This window comes from Monopterus albus, unplaced genomic scaffold, assembly GCF_001952655.1.
Source record: "Monopterus albus unplaced genomic scaffold, M_albus_1.0 scaffold90.1, whole genome shotgun sequence".
NCBI classification, from domain to species: Eukaryota; Metazoa; Chordata; class Actinopteri; order Synbranchiformes; family Synbranchidae; genus Monopterus; species Monopterus albus.
This window is the reverse complement of record NW_018127970.1, coordinates 312,460-335,821: the sequence shown is the minus strand read 5'-3', so window position 1 is coordinate 335,821 and position 23,362 is coordinate 312,460. Positions and strand designations below refer to the sequence as shown.

Below are 23,362 nucleotides of genomic sequence, written 5' to 3'. Positions count from 1 at the left end.
GCTTGAATCAGAAAGGAGAAGGGCTCGTTTCCAGCTGTACAGACCAAGTTAAAGATAAGATCAGTCAGCAAGTCCAGGCTCACCAACAAGGAACCAGAGATAGCTACTCTGCCATTTGTAGCACTGCCCAGCGTGTGAGTGATTTGTCTAACTAGGAAATGTCTCCATCAGATAATTGTTAGAACAGACTGACTATTTATCACCTTGTCGAACAGGTATACCAGAGTCTAGACCGGGAGCTGCAGAAACACGTTAGCCATCAAGACACTCTGCAGCAGTGCCAGACCTGGCTCTCCACGGTGCAAGAGGAGCTCCAGCTCAATGATCAGGGACCATCTGGTTTGCAGGAGGCACTGAAGCAGGTAAATAACACACACAGCAATTTAACCTGCTTTTGCAGTGCGTTGCATTGCAAAGATACCGACAATGGGTCTCATTTACCAACCGTTCTTAACAACAGATTTGTTCATAAAACCCACTTACAAAGTTTTATATCCACTAATGATGTTACTAACACGCCCTTTTATGGGCATTGATGGGGCAGTAACCTATTTTAATTAGGAATGACTAGCACGCACCTTCAACATATGAACACATGGGATTCATCAATATAAGAACACAGGTGTGAACAATTCTGTGCTTTAAGAACGTATTAATGAATCAGATGTAGACTTTTCTTAGGATCTTTCATAAGAACAACCTATGAAGAAATTTAAGGAAACACTTAGATGTTGGTGAATGAGACCCACTGGGCTTAAGTTATTTTTTTTAAATTCAAACCCACGGTCAGTAACTCGCCACACTTCTTCTGTTGTATGGATGATGTATGATTGTAGTATGAGTAGAGTATCATCACAATCAAAGCCTTAAACTCTGGCGATTAAACGCCTATATCAGGACATTTTTGCAAAATTGTCAATATATCAAGAAGTGTTTTTCATAATTCTCATCCCACCAAATATTTATTGTAAAAAGGTGTGTGTTTTTGCAGATAGAGGAAAGGATGTCCAGTGCACAAGAGCTTTCAGAGGGCTGGAGGGAGATCAAGGAACAGAAACAAGATCTAACCAGCCTGTTCCAGGACATGGAGCAGCAGCTCCTCACCCTCTCCAGAAGGCCAGCAGAACTGGAGAGCAAGATAGCTCAAAACATGTTATCACAAGCCAAGGTAGGGAACAGTCTCATTTATTTAATTTATTTATTTATATAGCACTTTAAAAACAACATCCAGCTGACCAAAGTACTTTACATGGCAAAATAAAATCACAATGCATGATTAAAATAGAATAAATAAGATCAGTGTCAAAAAATAAAACAGCACAATAACACAGACACACAGGTAACATATGTTCAATAAATTAAAAGGAATTAAAAGGAATGCATCAGGCCCTACTGTGTATTAAAAGCCAAATAAATATGTTTTAAGCAATGATTTAAAAGTAATGAGGTCAGTAGCTGATCTAACATTAAAAGGTAGACTATTCCACAAATTAGGGGCTGCAACAGTAAAAGCACGGTCACCTCCACATTTATATCTAGCCCTAGGAACCTCTAAAACAAACTGGCTTGAAGATCTGAGGGACCTTGTAGGTTTGTGCCAATGCACTAATTCAGTGAGGTAAGATGGTGCCAAACCATTAAGAGCCTTAAAAACAAAAATCAATAACTTAAAATCAATTTTAAAACGGACTGGAAGCCAGTGGAGAGACGCCAGTACTGGGGTTATATGCTCGAATTTCCTAGTACTTGTCAAAAGACGATCAGCAGCATTTTGCACCATTTGGAGACGAGCGAGGGAGGACTGGTTAACACCATAGTATAGAGCATTGCAATAATCAAGTCTAGAAGTGATAAACACATGGATTGCAATCTCAAAATCGTTGAAAGGAATGACTTGACCTTGCTTAACAGCCTCAGGTGGAAGAAGCTAGATTTCACAACTGAGTTGATTATCATAACTAATGACCCTTTCACACGTCACATGAATGAGGATGACCCCACCTGTCATCTTTTTTGCAGTCATGTTAATTAAAATTAAGAAATACTGTACGTCTTCATGTGCTTTTTAAATTAACTATACAGTACACTGAGCCTAAACATTATTATGTTAGTCATTTTGTTATTATCATCAAATACACCATTTTGATTTGGGTTCTGTTGAGATTAAAGAGAGATCATTTTACTGTTTGGATGTATTTATGGTTACCATCTTGCTTGTCACACAGGAATGCAGCCAGCAACTACAGTCTAAGCAGAGTATCTTGATAAAGATGTCGGACACTGTGAGCAGATTGACTGGTGGCCAGGACTCTCTTGAACATGCAGAGCTTGACCGTCTGAGCCATTCTTGGCTTGAGCTCTGTCACCAGGCCAACAAGTTACAGAGCCAGAGGGAGGAGGACTTACAAAGATCTAAAGAATACCATGACTGTATCTCTGCAGTGGAGGTGCTGTTTGAACAGGTGTCCAAAGAGTGGGACAATATGGCCAGGTGTGTTTGTACATCTCCTGACAAGACTAAAGCCTGAAAAAAAGGCTGCAAAGCACACTAGTTGTGCTTTCTTTTAGCAATCTCTTTTTACACTTTTATACAATCTTTTGTAAAAGGAAAAAATTCATTAATTATAAAAACAGACAAACTCTGGGTAAGACCACAGGACCAGTTGTTGAGCAGCAGCAGTTGTTAATATGATTATTGCTGGAAAATGCTTGTTTCACACAACATTGGCATAATTGCTTGTTTATTTTTGTCACAGAACGGATGCTGAAAGTTCATCTCAGCACTTGGAGGCTTTGCGAAAACTTGCAGTAACTCTGGAAGAACAAAAAGGCACACTTGAGGACCTTAAGGACCAGAAACAGAAGGTTATCCAGCATTTAAACCTGGATGACAAGGAGCTGGTAAAAGAGCAAATCAGCCACTTTGAGCATAGATGGTCACAGATGCAAAATCTAATTGAGAGGAAAATTCAAGACTCATTAGTGACTCTAGAGGATATGAGCCATGTAGAGGCCCGTCTGAGAGAGGCTCGGGACTGGGCAGAAGAGCAGCAGCCTGCCCTCTCTGAGGCTATGAAAATGAGTCCTCCTCCTGAGTTGGCACAGAGCTTTCTCTTTGACCACCTGAGCATCTGCAGTGAGTTGGAGGCCAAGCAGCTCCTCCTGGCCCAGGCCATGGTCGATGCTGACAGGGTGCTGCCCCGCCTGGGCCTCAGTGAACGGCAGCGTCTACAACAGCTAATTTCTGACACACAATCCGAGGTGGAATCTCTGAGCGTGAAAGTGGTGCAGCGCAGGAAGCACCTCAGCAAGGCTTTTACAGAGAGGACACAGTTTCTGATGGCTGTAAGCCAGTCCATTTCCTGGGTCCAGCAGAATGAGAAGAAGGCCCAAGCAGAGGAGTACATTGCTTTGTTACCTGATGATCTGGCCAAGCAGGTCAGAAAATGTAGGAACATCCAAAGCAGTTTGAAAGCCTATCAGAGTGAGCTGACCTCCTTGTGGGCTCAGGGGAGGGATCTGATGCGAGATGCCAGCGAGGAAGAAAGGAACGAGATTCTCACAAAGTTACAGGAGTTGCAAAACACCTTTGACAAAACACTGCATAGGTGTGGCCAGAAACTTCAAGAGCTTGAAAAGGTGCTTGTTTCCAGAAAGTATTTCAAGGTAGATCTAGAGAGAATTTGCCAGTGGTTAAAACAAGCTGATATAGTCACCTTTCCCGAAATAAATCTGATGGTTGGAGATGCTGAATTGGAAGCACAGCTACTGAAGTATCAGCTGATTGTTGAGCAGGCAGTTGAATATGAAAACCTCCTACTGACTGTACAAAGAGCTGGCCAAGAAATATTGCCCACTTTGAATGAAGTAGACCACTGCTATTTGGATGAAAAACTTAACACCCTCCCCCAACAATATAATAGCATATTAGCATTAGCCAAAGAGAAACGGGAGAAAATCCAGCAAGCCATTCTTACCAGGAATGAGTACACCTCTTTCATAGATGTCACTCACAAAGCACTTAAAGAGCTTGAGGAACAGTTCAATAATCTTGGCACACAGCCCGTGGGGCTGCAAACAGAAGAGGTTGTCAGTTTGCAGAGTGATTATAAAGCCATTCAGGCAGATCTGAGCCACCTTGGTCTAGCTGTGAGTGAACTGAACCAGAAGAAAGAGGGATTTCGTAGCACCGGTCAACCATGGCGCCCAGATGAAATGACCCAGCTTGTGAGTCTGTACAATGGCCTGAAGAGGTTGGTTGAACAGAAAGTAGAACATCTGGATGAAACCCTGGAGTCTTTTGAGGACCACAAGGCAATGGCTATGCAGGTTGATTCTGAGTTAAAGGCCACGAAGGAGCAGCTGGTTAAAGTCAATGCAGAGACCCAGTCAGCTGAGGAGAGGCTGAAAAATTACCATGCTTTAGCGGGGAGTCTCCAGAGTGCTAATTCTCACTTGTCAAGGCTCATGGAGCAGATGGACACTCTTGCTCCCCGTGTGGACCAGGCAGCCCATGATGCCTCTAAGGAGCAAGTCGTTCTCTGGCAGGAGGAGCTGCGGTCTTTGCAAGCTGCAGTAGGGGACCTGATAGAAGAATGTGAGAACAGGTTTATTCAAAGTAAAGATTTTGAGACAGAAATGAAAAGGACCCTAGACTGGCTGCAGCAGGTCAGGGATGAACTGGGCTGTGCTGTCATTGTGGATGTGAGGGCGGAGAAGGTGCAGGAGGAGATCAGGAAGCAGCAAATCATGCAGGAGGAGGTGCAGTCCAGACTGAGAATTGTGGCTGCTCTTAGTAGCAGGGAGACGCAGAAGTATATTAGTGCCAACGAGCTTGTCCCAGCCCATGTAGATACAAGTCTTGAAGAAATGGCAAAGCTGCAGGCTGACGTTCAAAAAGTGCTGAGCTCAAAACAGGTGGGACATTATTACATTCTATAAAACATGGAAATGAAACTTTCATTTTAGTGAAATCCTTCATGTTTAATGTTTGTTATAGTTGCCTTAATGCCTGACTATAGAATTATATACCAAAACAAATGCAATCAGCAGTCTGTTATATTTTTGTCTCAACTGTTTCTGTGTGAAGATCACTCTGGAGGAAGCCTTGGTGTTGTGCCAGAAGTACCACTTTAGGATGCAGTCAGCCTGTGAATGGCTAGAGGATGCTGTGTCCTTCCTGCAGCAGGCTAGCCTGGGTGTCGATGTAGAGAACTATGAAGAGTGTCTCCGGCAACAAGGAGACATCATGGCCACAGAGCAAGAGTTCCTCATCCACCTGGAGGAGCTGCAGGCCCTGCTGCCTCAGCTGGAGAACTTGGTCAACCCCACAGCTAAAGAGCAACTCCATGTGAGTGTGGAGTCGGCAAAGCAGAGAGGCGTGGAGGTCCGAGATCAGCTCCGATGTCACCAGGATGTCCTTCATAGGTAGTGACAACAAAACAGCAATGGTATATGTAATATACAGTAATAATACAGTCACCTTGTTAATCCTAAAATTTATTTTGTTTTTCTTAGCTGTGTGGCTCAGTGGAAATCATACCAGGAGGCAAGGCAGACTGTCATCGAGCTTATGAATGAAGCTGAAAAGAAGCTGACTGAATTTTCCACTGCAAAAGCAGCCACAAGTCAAGAGGCGGAAGACAAGCTATGCAGTCATCGGGTATGAGAGTCCAAAACTAAGTCATTTTCTTACAAAAAAATGAGCAGTGTTTGTGTGTGCTGTGCATTAGCTCATTAATGCCTGTTACTTTTTTCAGTCTCTTGTATCACTGGTGAATGGCTTTCAAGAGAAGCTGAGCGGTTTGGAAGAGCAAGCTGCCCAGCTGGAGCTGGTGGGGAGCGATGCCAGCAAGGCCACCATCAGTCGCTCCATGACCACTGTGTGGCAGCGCTGGACACGGCTACGCAGTGTTGCAAGGGGACAGGAGAGAGTACTCGAGGACACGGCGCAGCAATGGAGGACTTTTAGAGAAAAGGTATGGAAGAGAGACCATCAGGAAAACTATGTAGCTCATAATTATACAAAAACACTGCTTTAGACCAGAAGTGTTTACTTTTCATTGTTTTCAATCTTTTATAGATGGTGAAGGTGAGAGCAGTCTCTGATGAGCTTCGGAGTCGTTTTCCTGACAGTGCTGTGGAGAAGGCCTCTAAAGCCACCCTGCAGTCTCTGTTAGACCAGCATGACTTGCTGAGCCAAGATCTGGAAAGAGAGCTCTCCTCACTAACACTGCTGCGCCAGTATGCCCTCAGCCTGCTGCACGATGTGGAAGTGCCTTCACCAACAAATGACCAGGATGAGCTGCCCAGCCTAAGGGAGATCAGAGCTGTACAGGACCAAATGGAAAGGTAGTGAGGGGATAAACGCTGCAAGGTCGTTACTGTACAGTAAATCTGACCCATTTGCATTAATGTTTTTTAAATGAATCAGTTCAGTAAATTTTTATATTTACATTGTCTGCTGTTTTGATAAATAGTCCATTGAGATTTTGAGTAGAGTAATTTTCCTGTTTGCCTCCAGCCTTCTGACACAGTCCAGGACAAAACGGGCTCAGGCGGCTCAGGAACTGAGGGACAGAGAGGAAGTGGAGAAAGAGCTTAGTGTTGTGAAAGCCTGGATCCAGGAGACCAGGGAGCTTCTTCTCAATCCAACACCAGACATTGATTCTCAACTGCAGGAACTTGAGGTATACAACATCTGTCTAAGAAGAGCAGTAGCATCTTTATGAATATATGTTTCTCTCATCACCATGAATATTGCCATTTGAATATTATACTATCTGTTGTGTGCTATTGTATTATATTACCTCATATGTTTCTCTCATCACCATGAATATTTCCATTTGAATATTGTACTATCTATTGTGTGCTATTGTATTATATTACCTATTCAGTATTTTATTATTTCTGAGTAAGGTAACATCTTCTGTTTGTTGTGTGAAGGTTGTACATGGTGATGTGATTACGTATCGCCAGAATGTGGATAAGTTAGCAGAGCAGCAACAGAGCAAGTACCTGGATCTCTACACTATACTGCCCTCTGAAATCTCCATGCAACTGGCTGAAGTCTCACTTGCATTGGGTGCCATTGAGGATCAGGTACTGTATCATTAGATTAGCCTTGATCTGACAGTGATAAATCTTTTTTTAATTTTATTCTGAGTTAACTCAAATGGTTGCATATGTTACTTCTGCCAAAATGTAGTAATGTGGCATTTGCTTACATTTATTATTGATGTTATAGGTTCTTTCCAAAGAGAGAGACATTCAGAAAACCAGAGAAATAAAAGAGAATTTCAGCTCCAGAATCCATGATATCTCAGAGAAACTCAAAGCTATCTCTGCTAAACTCAAGGAAAAGTCTCCAGATGTTGATCATGCCAAAGAAGAGGTCAAGGTGGGTTATTTAAATTTTCTTGGTCTTGGTGTGAATGTGTAGTTGACTTAGAAATGATTAAGTTACACTGTTATTCCAGAGCAATAAATAATAGCCAGAATATAAAATACAACATGTCATATTATTACCTTTCAGAGTCTGGCTGAGGACTTGGACTCTTGTGGTCGCACTCTATCAGAACTGGATTCTGCGGTCCAAGAGTTTGGCCGCAGAAACCCTCTGCTGGCCAAACAGCTAAGTGATGCCATCAGCAAGCTGTCGGAGATGCATCACCACACCACACGGCTAGCAGACTGCAGGAACAACTGGCTCAAAAAGGTTTGTTTTGTCAGGTCTCTTACAGATAGCAGAGCTGTTGTGCTCATGCGTCTGTTTTATGCTACATCATTCATAAACTGTGGCACGATTACATAGGTAGACATGCTTTATCCTTTTTTTTTCTTTAACCATATGGCTTCTCTTATACCTTGATTGCTCAGGCTGTCTGCTATTTAGATGAGTACAATGAGATGCTGGACTTCATTGTGAGGTGGTCGGAGAAAGCCAAAAGCCTGGTGAGGGCAAACATAATATGGAACTCCTCTGTTCATCTGCAGGAGCAGATACGGATGTACCAGGTGAGTTGGGGATCCAGACTATATCTCCACAGATGTTTTAGCTTGTAGAAAAACTGCTACTGGGCTCACATACACTCCTTTATATTATTTTGAGAAGGAAGGATGTCAGTGGATGAACTTGGTTTTATCTGGATTCATGCTTATCCACTCAGTTCACAAAAATGGTCTGGATTCATGCCCATGAACATATTTCAAAGGCACAGTTTGGAAGGAGTGAACGGTTTCTTCTCGCCAAGGAGACCACACTATATATGCCTTTGATTCACTGCCTTGTTGCCCTCTCAGGCTGTCCTACGTGAGTCTCGGGAGCTTCACGGAGACCTGGAATCAATGGCAGAGAAAGTGGAGCTTCTGTCTGAGGTGCTGCAGGTCGAATCTATGAGCCAGCAGGTGTGTGAACTCAGTCGACACACTGAGGAGCTTCAGCAAAACATCAAGACGCGGCTGCAGAGCTTGGAAGATGCAGATAAGGTAGAGGAAAAAGGATTATTATCTATGTGACTTGTTTTCAACATTTATTAATTGCGTTGTTTTTCCATTTTTATTACATTTAAATAGTAAAGATTCCCTTAAAGAGTTCTAGTACTCATAGCTCACACCTTGTCATAAATATATATTTGACTGATATATGCTATTTCCTCAGAGTATGGAGGCCCTGGAATATGAAGTTAAGGCCCTGCATGTTGCTCTGGAACAGGTCCAAGCCACACTCACCTCACCAGAGTTGGCACGCCAGAGTCTCAAAGAGCAGCTTGCTCAGAGACAGGTAACCACACAACATTAAAATAATCTGTGATATGGCCTATAAATGATCACAAACATTGATTGCCTACTTTGCATGTTGCACTGTAACTTGTTAACAGTTTCACACAGTGTAAACTGCCTTTTTTGCAGCGTTTGTTGGCAGATATGGAGAGCTTCAAGCAGCAGGTACAGGCAGTGCAGCTGTGTCAGAGTGCTCTGCAGGTCCCAGAGGAGGTGATGCCCAGCCTTGCCATCTGTCGCACAGCTCTGCGTCTGCAGCAAGAAGCCAGTCAGTTGCAGCACATTGCCATTCAGCAATGCAACATCCTACAGGTATAGCAGGGAGCAGTACTGCTGCAGAGCAGTTATTTTATACTCTTGTACATTAAGTCCTGCAGTCAGACACACGGTACAGCAATATGCAGTGCAGGGTGTTAGTGGAAAGGCATGGCTCCAAGCATGAGTAACAGGACTACCAAATAAAACACAGCAAACTAGCTTTAACATGTATTTTAAGACTGAACTGAAGGAATAAACTGACCTGCATATATTCTGTGCCCTTTTTAATTCTTGAAAGTGTTCACTTTTTTGGTTTGAATTCTCTATTTAACTCTTGCAAAACACTTCCCATTCTAAACCAGGAAGCAGTTGTGCAATACGAGCAATATGAACAGGAAGTGAGAGACCTACAGGGGCTTATCGAGGAAGCACACCATGTCATTCAGGACCGACCAATCCCTACCAACAACATCCAGGAGCTGCAGGCCCAGATCCTTCACCATGAAGTACACCACACTAATTCATTCATTCACTTTACCCACGTTTCCTCTACAACAATCAAGAGCAGCTACAGCCCATCCCAGAATAGGGAGGGAAGAAATACAATGAAAAGATCATTGGACATATCATCTGTGACTCAACGCATAACAAACTAAACATAGCTTGCTAACATGCATTTACAAATTTAAAGGAAAGTGTAGAATGAACACAGAAAGGGCTAGTAATCAAGTTGTGGCAAAGTCGTGGCATTGCTAAATACTGTACATAGCTCATAGAATCTGCATCTAATATGTCTAAAAAAATTCAATGCAGTAATCTACTTTTGACATAATTAACTTAAGGTGTTTTTTGAATAGGAGCTTGCTCAGAAGATCAAAGGTTACCAAGAGCAGATTGCTTCACTAAACTCAAAATGCAAGATGCTGGCAGTGAAAGCCAAGCACGCCACCATGCTGCTTACAGTGAGTGATGTAGAGGGACTGCCTGAAGGGCTACAGGAGGTGGATGGAGAGAAAGCCAAGAAATCTTCACCACAAGCTGTCATGGTAATAGAACCTGATATACTACATAATGTACTGATGCTGATAAAGCTGTTTGCATTGTTGGTGATGGCACTGGCTAATTAACAGACTTCTTTACTCATTCTACTATTTCTAACTTTTATTTAAAGACTTCTACATAGTTTAATTCTTTTATTTTTACTAATTAAACCTTTTTGCCTGATTTTATGTTAACATATGTTTTTGTAAGTGCATTCTGCTACCTTGAGCTAAAAAAAAAACCCACATTGCATATAAATGATTTTTCCCAGTCCACCTTGCATGTCTACTCTTCTGTTAATGTTTTTGCATGTTGTGTCAGATGACGGCTGGTCGCTGTCACATCCTCCTGTCTCCTGTAACTGAGGAGTCTGGGGAGGAGGGCGCTAACAGTGAGGTTTCTTCTTCTCCTGTCTGTCGCTCTCCTTCACCCATCACTCACACTGAAGCTACTATAACCAAGGTATCTGCTTTCTCTGTTCCTCTTTATAGCTTTTTACCCTGTCATTGTGGTCTTTCAGAAAATCTGCAAAAAACTCAGGAATCTGCTTTAACCAAAGCTGGTGATAATCCATATCTATTCTCCACCTGCAGCTGCAAGTTTATAATCATGACACAAATGAATTTGGAGCTTTCTGTCTGGTTGCTCTAGGTTTCATAACTAATATATCTAAACTGATGATATTCTAACACTTTTTAGGTGGGAAGAGGAACACTCACAAGAGCTCCAATCCAGGAATTATATGACCCAACATTTGAGTCTGTGGCCAACTTAGATGACTTGCAGCGCTCATGGGAGACATTAAAGAATGTGGTATGTGAATAATACAAGATGACAGCATGATGGTTTATTGATTCTCAGTGACTGTTATTGTGTTTTCAGGCTTAGCACTTTTACATTGTTTTCAAACAGATCAGCGAAAAGCAGAGGTCTCTTTATGAAGCTCTGGAAAAGCAGCAGCATTACCAGGGTTCACTCCAGTCGATTTCTTCTAAAATGGAGGCTCTAGAGGTCAAGTTGAGTGAGCCTCTGGAGGCAGATAAAAGCCCAGACAGCCACATAAAGACCCATGAGGTGAGTCCCATACTTGGATAGATAGACTGGCAACCTGTCCAGGGTGGACCCCACCTCTCGCCCAATGTCAGCTGGGATTGGCTCCAGCCTCCCAGGGACCCTATTCAGGAATAAGCGGTATAGATAATGAATGGGTGGAATATGTATTGTATGGCACAGTAACTACATGAATAAAAAGATAATACTTACGTGTGACCAACCTAGTAATTCAAATAAACTTAATGTGTCATATATATAAACGTTGCTTTCTGTAGGGTCTGATGGAGGAGATTCAGAGTGTGCAGGAGGAGATAGACCGGCTGCAGAAAAGCTTCACAGAGGATCTGGCCTCTGATGGTGTGGACTCGGACATGGCTGACCAGCTGGCCATGCAGTCCTCCCTTGCTGTGTTAGCTGAGCGGATGGCAACCATACACATGAAGGCAACAGGAAAGCAACAACTGTTGGAGGTAGTTTCTGTGAAACTTATCAAAGTGCATGACTACTTTTAATTGTGTTTTATTGATCAACTGAATTTTACTGAGGTTTTTCTAAATGTATAACTTTGTGTACTAAGTAATATGTAATGTGCTCTGTTCCAGGAATGTGTAAGTGACCGCTTGGAGGGTCAACTTCAGCAGCAGGCCATACAGCTCTATCACACCCAAGCAGATGAACTGGATTTGTGGTTGACCAGAATGCGCAGTGCCATCAGCTACATCCTTGAACCTAAACCTGCAGAGGCAAGAGATATGGAGGATCAGCTTGCTGAATGTCAGGTAAGCGCTCCTCCTGCTGTTCACTCAGAGCAGTGGTTGAAAACATACACAATTGAATGTGAATACATTTATGAATATGGACAGAAGGTTAATTAATAATACATACATCACAGCAGATTGCCAGGAACAACACAGGCTGCTCTGGACAACTGTGTTCAATCACTGTCTCTGGTCAGCATACTAAAGCAAAATTGGCAGTGGATTAATTATATCTGTCTTAGACCTCATTATGTTTTCCTTATTACATATGGATCATTCAAGGATGGCAGGAGCCTTTCAGTGAGTAAACAAGAGCATTACAAGAGTTAGAGGGGTATTTACAGTACATGGCTGGGCTCCTAACCAACTTAAGAAGATTATGCAGATGTCTCTGTGTGACTGGGGCCTATTAACAGCATCGGGTGAAGTAGTCAGGGGTTGTGGCTTTCAGACGATTAATAGATCCTACACTTGGGATTGGTGTTGGTGACAAAGCTGCTGGAATATCCAAGTAGGGGAATCCTAGAGAACAGGGAGGGTAAGGCAGGAGGGAGGGAGAGTTACTCTCTGCCTTAGAAAAACCACCGGAAACTAATGATCACAGACTAGTGGCTATGCTATTAGCAAACATATGTTTCATCAGCATTCACTGATAGACATCCTTGAGTGATCTATACATTTACCACGCTCCTCTGCACAGGATAACTGATTTTGAATTTTGGCAAGAGCATGGAGCTTGAAGGATTACTGCTAAATTATTGCACTGGAGGTGAGGCCGAAGAGGTGTGCCAAGGATGAAAGCAGAGGGAGAGCTTTCCCAGTCCTCTGGCCGGGGAAGGCTGCTTGTGTGACGGGTTCAGCCAGACGGGGAGGGTCTGTTGTGTAGAGAGAGGAGCTGCTGTAGGTGGTGAGACATCATGTTTGAGGTACCCTCTCTCCTCCTGTTACTGCAGAGCATGCTGCAGGAGATTGAAGAAAAGGTGCAGGCCTTGCAAGAGCTGTCCTTACACAGTGAGAACCTGCTGCTGGAGGGCCGGACAGAGACCAGAGAGGAAGCCGAACAGTTGGCCAGAAAGTTACGCACTTTGAAGGGTGGCCTGTTGGAGCTGCAGAGGATGCTGGAGGATAGACAGGTTAACATCCAGGTGAGGTGGTGATATGCTTCACATATTGAGATACACTGATGTGATGCAAAACTTTGATAAAGTTCTCAGTGTGGGTACCTTGCTTATGATGTAGAAATTTAAAAAAATTAAAAATAACATTTTCCATTTTCTTTCTAACAGCGCCATGCAGAAGATAGAACCATACTTTGAGTTGCAATATCCTGTTCATTACGGCATAATAATAGATTAGGTTGTATTATCTCTGTCACTGGCACGTCATACCAAAATTGAAAGGGCAGTTAGGAGAATATTAAATGTTTGTGCTGAAGCTCCTACATAGCACCTCTTTTGCTGCAGCACTTCTTTATACCCACTGATACATTTTCTAAACTTTGCTAAATTTAATAACTGTATTTGGTGGATTGTGTGTTTTTTGGATCATTCATGTTGTATGATACACTGTCTGGTCTTCCAGGGGACTCTACAGGAGCAGGAGAGCAGTGAATCAGACTCTAGTTTCTCTCAGAGTCCCAGTGTGCAGGACTGGCTGGCCCAGGTCCGGACCACACGCTCCCAGCAACACCAGGACAGTCTGCAGAGACAGAGGGTGCAATTTCATATAGTTTTTAACCTCATTTCAGAACATTGCATTGAAATGCGGAAAATGAAATGTCCTTTCTGTGACCTTTTGTTGTGCATACTAGCACATACTGTAGCGCACTTACACGGAGAAGTTAAATGTCTTTGAAAAATAAAATAAAAAATACCTTCATACCATCGTACTGTACTTTATGACAAGTTTGAAAATCATAGTCATGTATATAATATTATCTAACCATTGTTCTCATGCTGCATGTGTTCTCTCCAGGAGCTGGAGGAGCAGCTTGCAGAACAGAAAATGCTGCTTCAGTCAGTTGCTAGCAGAGGAGAAGAGATCCTCATACAGCAAGCCTCACCGAGCAGTGCCAGGTATTGTGCATACAGTTATACCATACATACTGTATATACAGATATAAGTCAAATCAAATTGTAAAATATCCACTTAATGTACATAGTGATTTCTGTGGCAGATTATACATTTCCTGAACATTGATTCATGTTTCTGTCACTGTGCAGCATGACGGATCCTTTTTCACCAGAAGCTTTGGTACAGAGCGAAGCTCAGGCTGCACGAGAACAGTTGAGGCAGAGATGGAAGAGCCTGAGACTAGAGCTGAAAACTAAACTGCAGCTCCTGCAGAAAACCCTGGAGCAGGACCACGGGCAGCCGGTGCAAACCTTGTAGTATTATTTTTGTTAGCACAAGCAGCATTAGTAGCAGTGTTTACTGTTGTTGTTCATTTTGTTATTAGTTTTTAAGGCTAGGGTCATTTGGTAATTGTTGTCTGCTTTTTATTGCAGATTTATTCCAGAGCCTCTCATGTGTCCACACCTGGGTCACTGCTTAAAGGAGAGCCACAAGCTGACAAATCCTCCCTGAAGACTCTGTATGATAGCTTCAAACAGACAGTAGAAGACATGGCCACTCAGGTCATTGCTATAACAATACTGCATAGATACATTATTTTGTCATTGCAGAATTAAAATGCTTACATACAAAGTGTGTGTACACAGTCTGTTGGTGGAGGAGAAACGGAGGTGGTGCAGATGGAACAGCAGCTCTACAGAGCTGTGTCATCCACTTCCTCCTGGCTGGATGGTGTGGAGAACAACGTCTTCTCTGGCTCAGTGCTGCTGTCTGAAAACACAGAGACCCAGCTACAAAAGCAGGAGGTACAGTCGGGCTTGTTTGTGCAGCTTCGTTGATTATTGGAGATTATTCAAAACAATTAACAAATCATAGGTGTCAGGTAATACCCATGACCCAGTATTTATAAGTATCTATCTGACAGATGAATTAAGTATACTAGATATGTACAAGATGCCAATTCCTCTAAACAGTGTGTGGCTAGAGTTGTACAATATGGATTTTGGATGGATCAACAAAATACACATAAAAACACGTATCTGTATTCCTCATTGGAATGTGACCCTAAAAACCAAAGTCTCAGTTTACTACACTACAGATGTGATATTATAGTTTTGCAGTCAAGTTTTTTATTTTTTTTAGAGTAAATCTTGCTGTTTATGATCTTCTCTGCAGAGCCTGGAGAACGATGTGAGGCATGTGACGGAGGAGGTGAAGCTCAGCCAGGCTCTGCTAGCTGGGTCTTCAGGGTTGAGACATGAAGACCAGGCACTGCTGGAGGACAATCTTGACTGCCTAAAAGAGAGATTAGGAGCACTGGGTTGTGCACTGGGGCAACGTTGTGACCACATGAGGACCAGGGCGAATGAGCTCACTGCCTACCAGGTGTGCTTCATATGTTGTTGCTTTTACAGGGTCTTTCATCCTCACTTAACTTATGAATACTTAATATAAAACAGGAATGTTTATTATACTGCTTATAGTCACTAACTGGTCATCAAATATTTCCTTCTGTCATGTTAAAGGTATAGTTGGTGTTCCTAGAAAAACCAGCAAGAGGAAGCTTGATTTTGCAGAAACAAATAATAATACTTATATCACTGTACATGATATCTTGAACTCTATACATTTACATACTAGTGTGGATCCTACTTGTTTATACAAATTCTCAAAAATTGTGTTATGTATAATCCAGACTGAATTGCAGCTGCTCCAAACTGCTTTAATTGAGACCAAGTGCCAGATCCTACAGGCCTTAGCTGGAGCCATGGATAGACCAGCATCAAAACAGCTGGAGGTAATGCAGGCTTTGACGTAGACAAGCATATGCGCACACACTCCCACCAAGGCTTACAGAGAACAAAAAAATGATTGTGAATGTCATTCACAAGCATCACCATTTCTCTTAGGTCATTGCTAATGCAGAGGAGAACCTGAAAGACTTTGAACAGAGGATAACAGAGCTCAAGACCAGAGGAACAGCACTACAAGCAGATCAGATATCAACAAACAAACTACTGAAACTCCAGGTAGTGTACACTACTGTCACTGAAAACCATGTAGTCAAAACTGCTTGGTTTGCTTTATTCATTACTTTCTTCAATGCATGTCTAAACTTTGGAAAAACTTAAATCTAGTAAAACAAATTACATGATGCTTGGTCATGTTTTGAGTCCCATAATTATCTGTACTATGTTGATACTGTAGTGTTTCACATACTGTACAGTTATATAATGTTACACTTCATAAATATTATGAGGACATGTATTAAAAGTATACAAGATGAAATTCAAAATAATGATATCTATGTGTGTTTTCAGGATTCTTATGAGGAGCTTGTGATGACGGTGGGCTCCCGGCGCAGTGGGCTGAACCAGAACATGGCTCTAAAGGAGCAGTATGAGCGTGCTCTGCAGGACCTGACTGACCTGGTGGACACAGCAAAGGACAAGATGGCTGCTGATCAGAGGATCATTGCCAGCTCTGTGGAGGAAGTCCAGAATCACCTGGACAAACATAAGGTTTGGTCAGCTTGGTCAAATTAGTAGGCTTAGTGAATGGTTAGCATCAACAATGTGAAACGCTGACCCAGGGTTTATAATGCTGGAGGCCAAGTACCATAAGAAAAACAGAAGTGGTCATTGCTGTGTTTGTGTGTGGTTGTCTGTGTTTTGTAGGAGTTCTTCCAAGGTCTGGAGTCTCATATGATTCTAACAGAAACATACTTTAGAAAGATCAGTAGTCTGATGCTTCCCAAAGAGAGTCAGGCCCTGGAGGAGACACTGGCTGAGGCTCAGAGTATTCTCAAAGAGGCACACAGTAAAGGAGTGGAGCTGGAGTGTATCCTGGAGGTGAGAGCATAGCAACACACAAACAATAGAATTACATATTTACTGCACTGCATATTATGAGCAAGTCACAATGGAACCGTTTTACCAGCTTTTCCACAGCACAGAAGGGGAGCACTTTTGAAACTATCCTCACTAATATTCACAGCAAAACCTCTCTTTAAGAAAAAAGTCAAATGAATATTGACTAATACTAGTTAAACAAAAAACTTGTCAAAATTTGTCAGTGAAAAAAGCTCATTTATTGTGGTCTTCATCTAAGATGTATTGTCAGCTGCTTCAGTTTCAAGGGTTCTATGTGTTATTTTTTTTTTGTCAGACTTGGTGTCGCTTGGTGCAGGATTACCAAAGTCTGAACCGCCAGCTGGAGGCAGTTGAAGGAAATATCCCTTCTGTTGGCCTGGTGGAAGAGACAGAAGAAAGACTCATTGACAGAATCTCATTGTATCAGGTATAAAGTGATCCGTTGAGATTTTAGGCTATGGCATCATAATCTTAAATGGCCTAGGCCTTCCTTCACCTTCCTTGTTATACAGCATGGTCATAGTTGTAGTTATTCACTTTCTTCATCCAGACCTTCTCAGCTGGTACCACTCTAGTTACAAGCCCACTTTTTTAAAAACTTCTTTCTAAATCCTCCTCTTCTGTTCTCTGTCTCAAGGGTCTGAAGGGGAGACTGACAGAGCACCAGCACAAGCTCTACCAGGCACTGGATGAGGGCAAACATCTCTTGCTGTCAGTGTGTTGTCCTGCACTGGAGAACCAGCTCGCAGTGCTCGGGGAACAGTGGCTCAACAGTGCTGCCAAGGTCAACATGGAACTACAGCGCCTGGAGGCCATCTTAAAACACTGGACCAGGTGTGAAGCATATCAGAATCAGATGTGTTTTTGCATGCATAAAAAATGTGCAATAATTTCAGTGCATGTCATTTTTCTTTGTTTAAACTGTGAAGGTATCAGAGGGAGTGTGCAGAGCTTAGTGAGTGGTTGCAGTCTGCACTGGAGCGTCTGGAGTTTTGGAACACACAGGCGGTGTTAGTCCCTCAGGAGCTGGAAACTGTCAGAGACCATCTCTCTGCTTTTCTTGTGAGGCCACAAACAATGCTCTTTTTTTGAATGACATTTGTTCTTATATTCAGAACGTTGATACAGAGACTGCCTCTCTTTCTAGCGGTAGTACTGCAAGACATTTATAAAGTCAGACACACTGAGAGTCACATGTCCCTCCTCATTAAACATTTTCACAACTTTTTTTTTCTTGAACACTGTGAAACCTGCATTATTATCATTCTTGTTTACTTGCTTTTTTGCCTTTGATGGCAAATTTCTATATATTTTGGCTCATTTAAGATGGCTAAATCAGTGGCAGAATTGAAGGCACTGGTAGGCTTTATTGTTTCACCTACTGTACGTCCTTGTGCATGTGTATATGAACAAATTAAATGTGGATCCATTTAAAAAATATTTCTCTGTGGTCAAAAACTATACAGGGTAACTTTGATTTTGAGGTTGCAGCTCACTCTTTCTCAGTGTTTTGTACAGTTTATATGTACTGCACTATATATGCTATATATACAGTATATGCACTGTTCACATGTATATGCTTTGATGTATTCCTGCCACTGTCTCTCAGGAGTTTTCAAAGGAAGTTGAGGGCAAATCCAGCCTGAAGAGCTCAGTGGTAACCGAGGGCAACCAACTGCTGCGACTGAAGAAAGTGGACACGGTGGTGTTGCGGTCTGACCTGGCACGCATTGACACTCAGTGGACTGAGCTGCTCACACGCATCCCAGTGCTCCAGGAGAAGCTGCATCAGGTACTGTCACATGCAGCCAGACTGAGCAGGCTTAGCCGCTCCAGGGCAAATAGGATTACTCCTTTCTGCTGCTTCACTTGTATACAGATGTTTTCAAACCAGATTGGCTTCAAACTGGCAGAATGTGTTTTTTCTTTCTCCCTGGATGTTTAATGTGCAAGGCTAATGGGCTTAATTTAATCATAGATCCAAATGGAGAAGCTGGCCTCACGTCATGCCATTTCTGAGCTGTTTAACTGGATATCCTTGATGGAGAAAGTCATTGAAGAAGATGAAGAGAACCTCAAGAGTGCTGTGGGATCAAATGTGATTCAGGACTACTTGCAAAAATACAAGGTAATGACATCAAGGCATCATCTGTACAGACATTCTGTTAGATTCATGACATTTTATATTTTGTTGATAAAGTACATGATGTGAACTCCTGATAAATCGACAGCTATATGTTGTTTCCAGCCAAATGTAGATGGTGAACTGCATTCTGGGTGGCATCTTTCAGTATATGAACTTCTACTAGCAGTGGTGTTACAATCTATGATTCTTCTTATGAATCTGTAATTGTAATTATATTTCCTCTTTTTAGGGCTTCAGAGTAGACTTAAGCTGTAAACAGCTGACAGTGGACTTTGTCAACCAGTCGGTGCTGCAGCTCAGCGGTCAGGATGTGGAGAGCAAACGTAGTGATAAGACAGACTTTGCTGAGCGCCTGGGAGCCATGAACCGACGCTGGCAGATCCTGCAAGGCCGCATCAATGAGAGGGTGAGGCCAAAGGCAATGATACTGTTCATGAAAGACCATCAGCCATTGTCATTTATTTGCTACAAAATCAGGATAGTACAGTTTATTATGCCTCTGCACCAGCAATAGCCACGGCCACATGCAATATATTTTTTGGTTGTATGTCTGTTCGTACATCCGTACATCCCATTCTTGTGAAGGTGATACCTCAAGAAGGCCTTGAGGGAATTTCTTCAAATTTGGCACAAATGGCCACTTGAACCCAGGAATGAACTGATATTTTGGTGGTCAAAGGTCAAAGTAGATAACCTCACATGTGTCCATTCCTGTGAATTTGATTGGTTGGCAGATCCAGTTCCTGGAGGGCCTTTTGGAGATGTGGCTGGAATATGAAAGCAGCATTCAGGCCCTGAAGTCTTGGATGGCAACTCAAGAAGAAAGGTTAAAGAGGAAACATCGGATAGAGGATTTGACATCTGTGCAGAATGCTCTCAAAGACTGTCAGGTAGATCCCTTTTACTGGGCCAGCAATTTATCAAAGCAGTTTGTACCCCTGCCTGCTGTTATCATCACACCTCTTTGAATCCATGTTTTTATCATGTGAAAACTATAAACCTTTAGGAAATGGAGGAGCTGGTGAAGGAAAAAGAGAAAGAACTTGAGAGGGTGGAGGAGCAGGGCTGTGCCCTTGTCCAGAACAAAACAGATGAGGCCTGTGCTATTGTCATGGAGACACTCCAGGGTGTCAATCACACCTGGGCTAACCTGGACCACTTGGTATGCTCCTCTGTTCTCTTTCCACTCTGTTTTTAATGTGGTGCTTTAACTACATCCATCTATTCTGCGCTTTGCTGCTCTTTCTTGCTCTGACCGGTCTGGTCTCTACAATTCACTGAATGTCACTGTGCATTTTTATTTTATCTTTAACAGATAGGGCAACTAAAGATCAGCCTGAAGTCAGTGCTGGATCAGTGGAGTCTATACAAGCAGGCTTCAGAAGAGATCAATGGATACCTAATGGAGGGAAGATACTCTGTGTCTCGTTTTCGCCTCCTCACCGGCTCCTTGGAGGCTGTTCAGCTGCAGGTGCAAAGTCTGCAGGTATGTTAAACTGAAGATGCAGGTGACTGTAGTTGTCAAGAGAAATGTATATTTTTATACATTATTGCATTAGAATGTGTTTCTGATTTTTGTTGTTGTGGTGAAGTTGAAATGTCATCGGGAGACTGTCTCTAAATTCTGTGTTGCTTGTTACATGTGAAGGATTTGCAAGAAGAACTGGAGAAACAGGAGAGCAGTCTGAGAAGGTTTGGTGCTGTGACCCACCAATTGCTGAAGGAGTGTCACCCTTCAGTGTCAGACTCCTTGAACAACGCCCTTAAGGATGTCAATGCAAGGTACAATTATTTAACTTAAATAGATGTTTAATTCAAAGCGCCTGTTTTGACATTACTGATTGAGGTGCAGCCAGATATTTAATCTATCACACTGATGTTAAATTGGCACTCAGGTGGACTGGCTTACTGGAGGAGATTGCGGAGCGCCTAAGAAGCAGCAAAGCCCTGCTTCAACTATGGCAGCGCTACAAGGAGCTTTATGAGCAGAGCTGCAGCAGCATCCAGCTGCAGGAGGAAAAGGCTGACAATCTTCTCAAGACTGCCTGCAGCAAGGACCTTGCTGATGAGGAAGTGTCTGACTGGATTCAAGAATGCAGCGTGAGTGAGGCCACAGCTGTGCTGGTTAAATCGAAGCAACTGTTTTACTAAGGATTGTTTGAGTATGTGTTACGTCCTCATGAAAGCCAGTATGCCACCGTTAACCATGTTTCTTTGTCCCTGCAAGATAGAAAGTATTGTTTGTGAAGCATTTTTTGTTTATTTTTATCAAATCAAAATTGATGCATCTACTTTTTTCCCATGAAAATGTTGGTTTTTAGCTTGAAATGAAAAAACTTTACCTTTATGGGTGCTTTTTCTCAGGCGCTGCTCCGGTCTCAAGCTCCAGTACAGGCCTCCCTGCAGGTTCTCCAAGAGCTGGGAGACCAGCTGAAACAGCAGGTGGACACATCAGCAGCATCTGCCATCCAGTCAGATCACCTCTCTCTCACCCAGCGACAAGCTGCTGTGGAGCAGGCCCTTACTAGACAGCTTACCAGCCTGCAGGTAAAAGAGCCATATATGTGATTAGTTACTCAGTAAGTCATCAACCAATCAGTCAATCATCTTTTCTTTAAATTAACATTTTCATTTAAAATTTATTGCACTCCACTGTGCTTGACAGTTTAAAAAAGCAAGAGTAATAATAGTTGATACTGAAACAGGAAATATACACCTGTAGACCGCTGATATCTCTGTCTCTTCTAACCCAGACTGGAGTCCAAGATTACAAAACATTTAATGATCAGCTGGATTCACTTGGGTGCTGGGTAATTGAAGCTGAGGAGGCTCTGAATGTACAAGATCCCAACGGCTCCACCAACCTGACAGTCATCCAGGACCGCATGGAAGAGCTCAAGGTTTTTCATTTTCTTTTTGATAGTTTGTGGAGGGAATTAACTTTACCAGTTGGTCTGAACTAGGGAAATTTAGCAAATATTTTAACATCACATTTTCCTTTGTCCTTCTACAGAGACTTATGCTGAAATTCAGTAGTATGGTCCCTGAATTGGAGCATCTTAATGAGCTTGGTTACCGGCTCCCTCTCAGTGATTCAGAGATCAAACGCATGCAGAACCTCAACAGGAACTGGTCAACAGCCTCAGCACAGACCACAGAAAGATTCAGGTACGATGCACAACAAATTTATATTTGTAAATGATAAAGGTTCACAGAAAAAGTTGAAAGTTTTCTGAAGGGGGTGAAATTGTGTATATCCATTTCCTTTATTAATTTGGACCTCACACCGAATTAACTTACTTTATTTGTTCATTTGTTGTTTGTATCTCTGCAGTAAACTTCAGTCCTTCCTGCTCCAGCAGCAGACCTTCCTGGAGAAGTGTGAAACATGGATGGAGTTCTTGGTCCAAACTGAAGAGAATCTGGCAGTGGAAATTTCTGGGAACTACCAGAGTTTGATGGAGCAGCAAAAAGCCCACGAGGTTAGTCTTTTTTTAAATTAAAGAGGGTGACACAGCTACTGTACCTTAATAATTAAAAATTCTAATTTATTTATTATAATGAAACATTGATTTGTTGTCTTCCAGTTATTCCAAGCTGAGATGTTCAGTCGACAACAGATCCTACACTCTATCATCAGTGATGGGCAGCGGATGTTGGAGCAGGGTCAAGTAGATGACAGGTAAAGGCCAAATCCATGCTCTTTTTAATCTAGTTATCATTATTCTACTCTCCATTTAACACCTGCTTACTCTGCTCTCAGACCTGTTAAATTAATTGTCCTTTTATTTACCACAAAAAGAAAGCATGCTAATTATTTCTTCTCCCCTTGTAGAGATGAGTTCAATCTGAAGTTGGCTCTCCTGAGTAACCAATGGCAGGGAGTAGTGCGGCGTGCTCAGCAGAGGCGCGGCATCATCGATGGCCTCATCCGCCAGTGGCAGCGCTACAGAGAAATGGTGGAGAAGCTACGCAAATGGCTAGTGGTGGTCTCCCACCCTACAGAGGCCCCTCAGGCAGGGACTACAGTGCCTCTGCAGCAAGCCCGCTCCATGCTGGATGCTGTCCAGGTACATAATGTAAAAGCTCTTATATTTGTCTAGATGGTGCAGAACAAAACTACTGGGTTGAGTCCACCCAAGTATTTCTCTGAAAGAGGAAAATATTTTCTGTACTGATTAATGTTTTAGTCCCAGTGGATCTTTATTAGTGGATCCTGCCAAAGATCTTCTAAGGTTAAAATCTTGGTCAATAAAGACAGAAGATACTTTCTTGTAAAGCACCAAAGTATAGTTACAGCAGGGATCAATGCAGATTGAGCACAGAAGGGATTTAAATTACACTGTCAATGTTTGTTGATGTGATAAACCCTTAGCATC

The 23,362-nt window shown here is 42.5% G+C and overlaps 1 protein-coding gene across 1 annotated transcript in view; it reads left to right on the top strand.

Annotated features, from left to right (window-relative positions):
• syne1b (spectrin repeat containing, nuclear envelope 1b) overlaps positions 1-23,362 on the top strand; it is a 71,092-nt gene that overhangs the window by 34,950 nt on the left and 12,780 nt on the right. The window contains 52 exon segments of the mRNA XM_020607942.1: positions 1-134; positions 216-446; positions 992-1,168; positions 2,226-2,491; positions 2,757-4,917; positions 5,090-5,427; positions 5,518-5,662; positions 5,760-5,978; positions 6,083-6,351; positions 6,524-6,689; positions 6,946-7,101; positions 7,247-7,399; positions 7,535-7,717; positions 7,879-8,016; positions 8,302-8,487; positions 8,660-8,782; positions 8,911-9,093; positions 9,402-9,545; positions 9,897-10,085; positions 10,402-10,542; positions 10,780-10,893; positions 10,993-11,154; positions 11,409-11,603; positions 11,736-11,912; positions 12,845-13,036; positions 13,473-13,604; positions 13,866-13,966; positions 14,114-14,267; positions 14,399-14,527; positions 14,612-14,770; positions 15,141-15,350; positions 15,661-15,762; positions 15,875-15,994; positions 16,286-16,486; positions 16,643-16,816; positions 17,133-17,264; positions 17,475-17,671; positions 17,767-17,899; positions 18,447-18,629; positions 18,816-18,965; positions 19,213-19,389; positions 19,718-19,873; positions 19,990-20,145; positions 20,299-20,469; positions 20,632-20,765; positions 20,879-21,083; positions 21,348-21,530; positions 21,737-21,883; positions 21,997-22,151; positions 22,318-22,465; positions 22,571-22,665; positions 22,819-23,053. The exon segment at positions 1-134 is cut by the window's left edge and continues 13 nt beyond it. Coding sequence (XP_020463598.1) covers positions 1-134; positions 216-446; positions 992-1,168; positions 2,226-2,491; positions 2,757-4,917; positions 5,090-5,427; positions 5,518-5,662; positions 5,760-5,978; positions 6,083-6,351; positions 6,524-6,689; positions 6,946-7,101; positions 7,247-7,399; positions 7,535-7,717; positions 7,879-8,016; positions 8,302-8,487; positions 8,660-8,782; positions 8,911-9,093; positions 9,402-9,545; positions 9,897-10,085; positions 10,402-10,542; positions 10,780-10,893; positions 10,993-11,154; positions 11,409-11,603; positions 11,736-11,912; positions 12,845-13,036; positions 13,473-13,604; positions 13,866-13,966; positions 14,114-14,267; positions 14,399-14,527; positions 14,612-14,770; positions 15,141-15,350; positions 15,661-15,762; positions 15,875-15,994; positions 16,286-16,486; positions 16,643-16,816; positions 17,133-17,264; positions 17,475-17,671; positions 17,767-17,899; positions 18,447-18,629; positions 18,816-18,965; positions 19,213-19,389; positions 19,718-19,873; positions 19,990-20,145; positions 20,299-20,469; positions 20,632-20,765; positions 20,879-21,083; positions 21,348-21,530; positions 21,737-21,883; positions 21,997-22,151; positions 22,318-22,465; positions 22,571-22,665; positions 22,819-23,053 — 10,781 coding nt within the window.